Raw genomic sequence first — 10,362 nt, forward strand, 5'->3', positions numbered from 1 at the left:
CACGTTTTTCATGCATTTCCTTGTAGCTGACGACCTCAGGTTGCAGCTGCTGGTTGGTGCTGGGAAGGATTGAGCGAAGTCTGCAGCTCATCAACAGCTGGGCTGGTGATTTGAAGTTGTCAACTGGAGTGTTGCGGTATTCAAGGAGACTGAGGTAGGGGTCTCTCTTGTCCGTTTTTGCTTTATCCATGAGTGATTTAGCAATCTGCACAGATTTATCAGCCATTACTTTGAGGGTAATGTGGGCTTGTGGTGACGTGTAAACTCCCATGCTTTTGTGAAGGATTCAAACTCATTTGATTTGTAACAGGGCCCACTGTCAGATATTAAAGTCTCTACAATGCCATGCCTGGCTGCTTTCAGCTTGTGTATCACAGCTGCAGATGTGGTGCCTTGAAGCTTGTCGAGTTCGAAGTATCTGCTGTAGTAGTCCACTGTTACGATGTAGTCCTCATTGTTCCAGGTGAACAGATCAGTTGCCACGACCTGCCAGGGTTGGTCTGGGATACAGTGAGGTAACATTGGCTCTTTGGTGTTTGAGGGTCGTCATTCAAGACATATGGCTCATTTACCAACAATGTCCTCTATTTGTTTGCACATTCCGGGCCAAAATAAGATGTCCCATGCTCTCTGTTTGCACTTTTCCATTCCCATGTGTCCAGCATGGATCTTGGTCAAAATCTCTTCTTTAAGACTGGTAGGAATAATGATTTTCTCTCCTTTGAAAATTATTCCGTTGATCGTGATAGTTCATCACGATGGTTCCAGAATGCTGAGATGCTGAAATGCTGAGGGCATTTTCTCCTCTCCTCAGGCCATCCACCCTGTATGACTTTCCTCAGCTGTGCGAGTTGTGTGTCCTTTTCTGTTTCTGCTTGGATCTCCTTCAGTTTTGTGTCACTAACTGGTAAGTTGCTGTACACAGTGTGCACTTGCATGTCCATGCCTTCACTGAGGCTACTGTCCTTATAGGTAAGAAACTTCCTGGAGAGTGTGTCTGCGACAGGGATGTCTTTGCCTGGACGGTGAGTGATTGTGAAGTCGTATTTTTGTAGTTTTGAAGGATCATTCTCTGTAGCCTTGGCGGGGCTGCAGCTAGTGGTTTCCTCATAATTGACTCAAGGGGCTTGTGGTCAGATTCCACAATGACTTGTCGTCCATATATGTACTGATGGGAAACGTTTACAGTCGAACAGAATGGCGTAGAGCTCCTTTTCAATTTGAGCGTAGTTGATTTCACAGTCTGTGAGAGATTTGGAAGCGTAGCCGATGGGCTTTCCTTCTTGCAGTAACACTGCACCTAGTCCATACTTCGATGCGTCCACTTGGAGTCTGAGCTCTTTGTTGGGGTCGTAGTAGGCAAGGATTAGTCATGGTTCTCTCGTGATCAAGTCTTTCACTTTCTGGAAAGCTTTTCCCAGAGGAACTCACTGGACTGCTTTAGCAGTTGATGCAGGGGTGCATTAGCATTGGAGAGGCTGGGTGCCAACTTGGCTAAGTAATTGACCATGCCAAGCACTGTTTTTCAGCTCTGCATGGTTTTGGTGGCTCCATTTCTTTTATGGCTGAGATCTTCTGTGGATCTGGCTTGATTCCATTTGCTGTGAGAAGATGTCCAAAGTAGCTGACCTCTGTGCTCTTCTCGGGGTTGAGCCGGAATCCTCTGCGGCGGTTTTGGTCGTGCTCCTCTTTGGTTTGACAACAGACAAGGCTGTCGCCCACAATTGCCACAACTCCGTCGAGGCGTTCGTACACTTCGTCGATCTTTCGCTGAAACTCGTCTTGGGCTGAGATAATCCCAAAAGGCAGGCTTCGGAACTTGTAGCGTCCAAACGGTGTGTTGAATGTTGTGAGCTTAGATGACTCTTCTGTGAGCTTGATAGCCCAGTAGCCTGATCTAGCGTCCTTGACACTGAAGTAGTGTGCTCCCGCTAGCTTGTGTGTGATGCCATCTAGCGTTGGTAAAGGGTAATGGGGGCGTTTGATAGCCTTGTTCAAGTCTCTTGGGTCGAGACATACTCGGAGCTTGCCTGTGCGTGGTTTCTCCACCACCACTAATGCGTTTACCCAGTCAGTCGGTTCTGTAACCTTGGTGACTATGTCAGATTGCTCCATGGTCTCCAACTCTTTCTTCAGACGGGCACGGAGAGCAAGGGGAATCTTTCTCGGTGGATAGACCACAGGGGTTGCGTTGGGGTCAAGGTGAATGGTGCATTCTCCTGGGAATAATCCTATTCCTGTAAAAAGATCAGCAAACTCCTCCAGTAAATTGTCTGTCTCTACTGGTGCTGTCACTGATAAAACTAGCTTGATGAGGTCCATGTCTAAACATGCACTGCAGGTGCTCTAGTGTCAACAACATAAAAGTCCAACATCATGTCACTTTCCTTGTATTTGCATTTAAAAGTGCATGTGCCTTTTACTGGGAGCTGTTCACCACCATAACCAGTCAGTTTAGCTGGGCAATTTCCTTGTTCGCCATGCACTTTGTATCCACAATATCCACATTTTGGGGCGTTTTGTAAAACACGCTCTCTGTGCACCGGAGGTGTGCTTTGATGTCTGCCTGACTGCAGTGCACTGCTTCTTCACGTGATGCGCTCGTGCTGCCGCGCGAAATGGTTTTCATCTGAGCCTGTGCTAACTCGTGAGATCTGGCTATGTCGATAGCTTTGTCTGTTACCTCAGACCCAACATTCAAAAGGTTCACTCTCACTCGCGGTGAGTGTATTCCAAATACAATACTGTCCCTGACCATCTCATCCTTGTTTGCATAATCACAGTCTTTCACAAGCAGACACAGCTCTGTCACAAACTGTTCAAAAGACTCGCTAGCTCCCTGTACTTTTTCATGGAATTTGTACCTAGCGAAAATCATATTGGTCTTCGGCGCAACATATGCTTCAAAATTATTGTAGTACGTTTACTGTACCTTTGATTCAGCCTCGGCAAGTGTCCATGTGTTGTAAATATCTCTCCCTTTTTCACCGATCCAGAGGAGCATGTAGCTGCATTTTTCCTCTTCACCTCTGTCCTTCTGTCCTAGTATGGTTCTCAATCAGAGGCAGGTGTCATTAGTTGTCTCTGATTGAGAATCATACTAAGGTAGCCTGGGTTGCACTGTTTGTTTGTGGGTGATTGTCTATGTTGATTGCTTGTGTCAGCACAGTTCTCATTAGCGTCACGGTTGTTATTTCGTTTATTGTTTTTGTATAGTGTGTTTCAGTGTTCAGTGTTTTCTTTATTAAAATTCATGAACACATACCACGCTGCATTTTGGTCCTCCGATCCTTCTCGCCTCTCCTCTTCAGATGAAGAGGAGGACGACCGTGACAGAATCACCCACCAACCAAGGACCAAGCGGCGTGGTAAAAGACAGCGACGACAGCAGCAGCAACAGCGCTCAGCATCACAGGACTCCTGGACATGGGAGGAGATATTTAACGGAGAGGGACCCTGTGTAACGGTTCTCTTGTGTCGAAGGAGAGGCGGACAAAAACACAGCGTGGTTATTATTCATGGTTCTTTAATAAAGAAACTATACATGAATAGACTAACAAAACCCAGAAATGTGAAAGACCGAAACAGCCCTATCTGGTGCAAACACAGAGACAGGAACAATCACCCACAAAACCCAACACCAAACAGGCTACCTAAATATGGTTCCCAATCAGAGACAATGAATAACACCTGCCTCTGATTGAGAACCATATCAGGCCAAACACAGAAACAGACAAACTAGACACACAACACAGAATGCCCACTCAGATCACACCCTGACCAAACAAAACATAGAAACATAGAAAGCAAACTATGGTCAGGGTGTGACACCCTGGGCACAGGCTGGGGAATATCGCCGCCTCAAAGCAGAGCTGGAGGCAGCGAAAGCTGGACGGCGGCGATATGAGGAGGCAGCACTGCAGCGCGACAGGTACGAGAGGCACGGTCATTATTTTGTTTATTGTTTTTGTATAGTGTGTTTCAGTGTTCAGTGTTTTCTTTATTAAAATTCATGATGAACACATACCACGCCGCATTTTGGTCCTCCGATCCTTCTCGCCACTCCTCTTCAGATGAAGAGGAGGACGACCGTGACAGTTGCCGTAAAAATGGGGTTGAATACTTATTGACTCAAGACATTTCAGCTTTTAATTTTTTATGAATTTGTATAATTTCTAAAAACATATTTCCACTTTCACATTATGGGGTTTTGTGACAAAACTATGAAATTAATCAATTTTAAATGCAGGCTGTCAAGGGGTGTGAATACTTTCTGAAGGCACTGTATATGTGAAATTGACTCTTGTGGCAGGCATCATGTGTCACTATCCTCAAAATGTTTGATTGTTTGTTATAGATGTGGCCTTGTGCCAAAACATGCATTTGTTTGTCGCAGGGATTTATCACTTTAGCTACTCCATGCTGTCTTATTTGAGCATCTATGGTTGGTAAAGTGGGACAACAACAACAAAATGACTGAATTACAAAATTGAAACATAAATTTGGCATTTGGCAATTTTTTTTCTCCCTATTATCTACTAAATCAAAACTATTGTCACTAAACCCTTGCAGAGAAACCACTTCATTGGTGTTACATCACAGAGGGGGCAGAGCATCTCAACTACACACCCAAATCTGATTTGTGAAGGTGCTGGAGGCAAAAGGCCAAACTGGAGAAACAGGAAAAAGTCTCTGCACACTTGTCAGACCAAGAAATAAAGGCATGAGGATTAAGCTATCCCAGTTTAAATAATGTCCCACTTTTTCTGAATTCACCCTACAATACACTTTATACAAACTAATAGAAAATAATATACAATAAAACAAGAATGAAAGCTACAGTCTAGGATTAGTTTTAGTTTTTGACCGCTTACACATGTTTTGGTATACAGCTGAGGGATGGGCCTGAGGGAATGTAACCCCGCCAAAAAAAACTGCCTTGGTGAGCCAACGGAAGTGGGGAAATCTTGTTGATTTGTATTTTGAGGAAACTATCCCTTTATAGCTTATATGCTTGATTAACAACAACTACAAGGGAAGAGGTGAGGGCACTCAGAGTGTGGTGTCAGGAAAACAACCTCTCACTCAACGTCAACAAAACAAAGGAGATGATCGTGGACTTCAGGAAACAGCAGAGGGAGCACCCCCCCATCCACATCAATGGAACAGTATTGGAGAAGGTGGAAAGTTTTAAGTTCCTCTGCGAACATATCACGAACAAACTGAAATGGTCCACCAACACAGACAGTGTAGTGAAGAAGGCGCAGCAAGCGCCTCTTCAACCTCAGGAGGCTGAAGAAATTTGTCTTGTCACCTAGAACCCCCCTTTTATATCTGCACATCCTGTCGGGCTGTATCGCCGCCTGGTACGGCAACTGAACCGCCCACAACCGCAAGGCTCTCCACAGGGTGGTGTGGTCTGCACAACGCATCACCGGGGGCAAACTACCTGCCCTCCAGGACACCTACAACACCCGATGTCAAAGGAAGGCCAAGAAGATCATCAAGGACAACAACCACCCAAGCCACTGCCGATAGACTAAAGTTATACTGTTACACTACGATTCAGAAGACGAGGTCAGTACAGGTGCATCAAAGCGGGGACCGAGAGACTGAAAAACAGCTTCTGTCTCAAGGCCATCAGACTGTTAAATAGCCATCACTAATACAGAGACAGCCATCCATTTACATTTGTGTGTATTAGGTAGTTGTTGTGAAATTGTTCATTACTTGTTAGATATTACTGCACTGTCGGAACTAGAAGCACAAGCGTTTCACTACACTCGCGTTAACATCTGCCAACCATGTGTATGTGACCACAAAATTTGGATTTGATTTGATAGTTGGATGGCGGGCCACTGTAGTAGGATGTCCCTTGTGGGTAACCGTGCCTATGTAGGACATGCGAGGGTTAGGTTAATAAACAGGCTGGAGCTAGAACCTTGTTGTCCTTATTTTAGATCATACTACACCACAAGTTAAATAACTGGCTACATGGAACTTTGAATTATAATAGTTTCAGTCATCTAAAATCAATGTTGTGGGCGTCTCAACGGGAGGTCACACAATCGTCACTAGGTGGCAGCATATTTTAAGAAGTTGAGGAAATATCCGGTGGTGAGAAAACTTAACATTTCAGAGCAACTTCTTTGGTTCTTCCTCTTCCGGTAACGGTAATATCAGGTATGGAGGCCGATATTTCTTCGCACATTTTATGTCAAAAATAATCTGCTGTAATCTGTTGTTATAATATGACAAAAAGTATTTCAAATACCATATTTCCACAGTGTTAGAAACCGTAAACACATTATTGAAAGTATTTAATGATTTCTTCTTATCCTAGTACTGTCTTGTCGTTTCTTAGTATCATGCCTTCAGTAACGTTTAGCCCAAAGCAGAGATGTCAATTTTGGTACCAAAACGCATTACCATTTAAGTGGTTTTACTACCGGAGGTAGTCTTGTTGAAATGGCAGAGTGTATACATGCAAGTAAAATGTTATTTCTTCATTGATTCGTTTTTTGGGTATTAAGCATTTTTGCTAGTAGCATTGATCAATAATGTTGACTCCATCCGCAGTCCCCAAGCTAGCTAACTAGTTCGTTATTTAGCTATCTAGTTATGTAGCAAATCAATCGGTGAGCAATGTATTCTACTGTCCTGCAATCTGTTATGTATTTACAGGTATCAACATGGTCCAGCGCTTGACTTACCGTCGTAGGTTGTCCTACAACACTGCCTCCAACAAAACTAGGCTGTAAGTAACATGATCTTTATCTACTAATTGCGTTGCAATTCCCTTGTCTGCTATGCCATTTCTTTAGCTTCTTTGCCATTGTTAGTTATTACATTGCCTGGCATTTCTCATGGCCTAAACTAATTGGTTGTTCCTAGTAAGTTGTACTGGTTTGCACGATTATACCTAGCTGTAGCTATTGCTTTTAAATAGGAAGTAGGAACAACTGATGTTTTTATCCCTTTCTAAATATTGTGGACAACTTTGCATTGTGTATGACCCTGCTTGCAGGTCCCGGACTCCTGGTAACCGCATTGTGTACCTGTACACCAAGAAGGTGGGCAAGGCCCCCAAGTCCGCATGCGGAATCTGCCCTGGTAGACTGCGCGGAGTAAGTAAAGCTCTTAACTGTGCCAGTCCACTCTTAATTTCTATTCAGTTCGACTCGCCATAAATTCTGTGTCTGAATTGTGCATATAAGTACCTCAACCAAAATGCATGTCAGTGTGGTTGGGTGGAAATTATTTGATAATACATCACAACTTTTCAGGCTGAGCACAACACAATATTAGCCACCCCCAACGCACTGCTTCCACTTAACCTGTCTTTTTTTACACATTGGTTTGAATGTGCCCTAAGGATGGGTGAAAGCACTACGTCGAATGCCAAAATGGCACTTGATCCAGACCGATCTTGAGTTCAATTTCATTGCATGTGAAATGTTTGGTTTTTGCATGCATTAACCCCTCTGGGATCGTTCGGGACGCTATAGCGTCCCACCTCGCCAAAGGCCAGTGAAATTGCAGGGAGCCAAATTCAAAACGACAAATCTCATAATTAAAATTCCTCGACCATATGTAACGGATGTGAAACAGCTAGCTAGTCAGCGGTGGTGCGCGCTAAATAGCATTTAAATCGGTGACGTCACTTGCTCTGAGACCTTGAAGTAGTGGTTCCCCTTGCTCTGCAAGGGCCGCGGCTTTTGTGGAGCGATGGGTAACGATGCTTCGTGGGTGACTGTTGTTGATGTGTGCAGAGGGTCCCTAGTTCGGGCGAGGGGACGGTCTAAAGTTATACTGTTACACTGGTGCCGTGACTTGTCTTCGCCGGACGTCACGTGGAGGGATCGGAGACCCGGCTTCAATAAGTACTGTGGTTGCTGATGCACGCCAGAGGCCTATGTTTCGCATTCTGCACAAGTGGAATTCTCAGGGAGCTCCTGGTAGCATGAATAGGGGGAGATCGCGAACGTCAGGTCTTCCCAGTATGAAAATGTGATGCAAGGGATTTTGCCATCGACAGCCATCAATACCGTTAAGCCCTGCACAACTAACGTGCTGTTTCCCATTTAACAACATAAATAAATGCTCAACTGGGGGGACCACTGGCCGAAGTGATATATTTTGAGAATACATATACATCTGTTACACATACAAGTATTTTACACCATTTTAGAGACACACTTCTCGTTAATCCAACCACAGTGTCCGACTTCAAAAAGGCTTTTCGGCGAACACAGAACATATCATTATGTTAGGTTAGCAACTAGTCACAGACTGCATTCAGCCATTTTCCAACCAAAGAGATCACAAAAAGCAGAAATTAGAAACATGTCAAAGGATGTTTACAATCAATCCTTAGGGTCTTTTTTATAATAAATCTTCAATAATATTCCACCCGGACAATAGCGTATTCATCAAAGAGGAAAAAGAAGGAACGGCGTGACCGCGCAGATTGCCATATGAGTTCTGTTATACTCAGACATCATTCAAACTGTTTTAGAAACTTCAGTGTTTTCTATCCAATACTACTAATAATATGCATATTACCATCTGGGACAGAGTAGCAGGCAGTTTACTCTGGGCACCTTATTCATCCAAGCTACTCAATACATGCAGTCAATTTTACTTTGTTTTTTTACAAATATAACTACGTAACATGATGGTATTGTAATCAGTTATTTGAATGTTAAATCTAGTCTATTGATTAACTGGGGAAATCAATTTATAGTACAGGTGCATGCATATTCAACAGGTGTGCATTGACTAGCTTGTTTTGGCTTATTTCATGGGGCTACATATAAGTATCTATCCCTTCAACTTATTTTATTGTACTTCTCAACACTTGCATAAAAACAATCTCTTTTATTAAAGTGTACACTTTCTCTTTAAGATCTATCTTTATTCCCACACACACTCAGTTTGAGTCTCGAGCAAAGGTCTTGACTGGGAGAGACGTGACAGGGAGATTAAGTGAATTAATTGTTTTTTGGTTTACAATCAGCTTTGAAATGGTTTATCGCAAACAAGGTACTAGGGAAGTGAATTGATGTTAGCTTCAGCTGTTTACTAGTAAGGTAAGTTGGTGTACAAAGCTGGAAGCTGCTGTTATCTTGCATTGTAAAGTGTTTGAGCCTGTAATGGGACATTGTTTTGTGAACAGTAATTTACATTTTCAACATTTGTTCAGGCCGTGTTATATTATTCAAGCGTGTTAATTTCTGTGCAACATAAGTGGTGACACAGCCCAAATTCCCAGTGAGTGCATTGATTCCTCGGGGCAGGCTAGAGTTAGCAATGAGTAAGTGGAGCAGGTATGGTGTTCTTGTGCTAAGGGGACATTGACTGCGCTGATGGACTTGATCCTCACTCAATCAGTAGAATACATGAGACACATTTGACAGAAGTACTAAGAGGAATACACCCTAGTACCGAACAGTTTCAGGTTGAATTACCAAAGTTTCGGTATACTGTGCAACACTGGTTTCTCCTGAATATAACCCTGGGTTCAGGTTTGTGTGTTGTCTGTGCTCACAAGCATTTCTTTGTCTTAAAGATCCGGGCGGTGAGACCCCAGGTCCTGATGAGGCTCTCAAAAACCAAGAAGCACGTCAGCAGAGCCTACGGTGGAGCCATGTGTGCCAAGTGTGTGCGCGACCGGTAAGAAAGCGTATCCCCAACACCGCCTTTGTAGAAAATGTCTAAGTGTTGTTTATATTGGATGACGTGCCTATCCAAAAGGGGGTAAAATGTGTTTTTTTTTTTTAATTTTATATATATATATATATATATATATATAGATCCTACGCTTTCTTCGTCTCCTAGATGTAGACCCTATATTATAAAGAAACGTATACCTAAAGGGGTCCTAAAATCAAATAGCTAAATGATCCATAGTACGATCCCCCCCCCCCCCCCACAATCTACATTGAAGGCATTGGTCTTTGCGACATGATTCATTAGATTTTGCTTTACATTTATTGATATTTGGTCAGAATTTGTATCAAGCAAACAATGCCCGAACAACTGTTACCTGATCAACTAACGTTCACCCTTCTCTCTACCACAGGATCAAGCGAGCTTTCCTGATTGAGGAACAGAAGATCGTTGTCAAGGTTCTTAAGGCACAGGCACAGAGTCAGAAATCTAAGTAATTGTGTATTTGTACTGCTACAATAAAAGTCATTCAAGTCCAGTGTCCTGACATGTTTGTATAACTGGCCATAGTATTTTTAAATTTGACGTTTAATTTAATTGTTTCTCAATGTAATTCGAAAGGAACTGGGCTCTTTTTTGCAGGTGCGTGGTAACTGTTGAATAAGAGGGGAAAGAGTACCTGCATACTGC

General features: G+C 43.2%; 1 protein-coding gene across 1 annotated transcript; it reads left to right on the forward strand.

Annotated features, from left to right (window-relative positions):
• Window positions 1-6,097: 6,097 nt before the first annotated feature.
• On the forward strand, window positions 6,098-10,210 carry rpl34 (ribosomal protein L34). The gene is made up of 5 exons (XM_021615423.2): window positions 6,098-6,183; window positions 6,685-6,757; window positions 7,028-7,127; window positions 9,572-9,675; window positions 10,085-10,210. The coding sequence occupies exons 2-5, from the start codon at window positions 6,693-6,695 to the stop codon at window positions 10,167-10,169; spliced, it is 354 nt and encodes a 117-aa protein (XP_021471098.1). The 5' UTR covers window positions 6,098-6,183; window positions 6,685-6,692; the 3' UTR covers window positions 10,170-10,210.
• The last annotated feature ends 152 nt before the right edge of the window (window positions 10,211-10,362 follow it).

The sequence above is a fragment of the Oncorhynchus mykiss genome, chromosome 9 (genome assembly GCF_013265735.2).
Source record: "Oncorhynchus mykiss isolate Arlee chromosome 9, USDA_OmykA_1.1, whole genome shotgun sequence".
NCBI classification, from domain to species: Eukaryota; Metazoa; Chordata; class Actinopteri; order Salmoniformes; family Salmonidae; genus Oncorhynchus; species Oncorhynchus mykiss.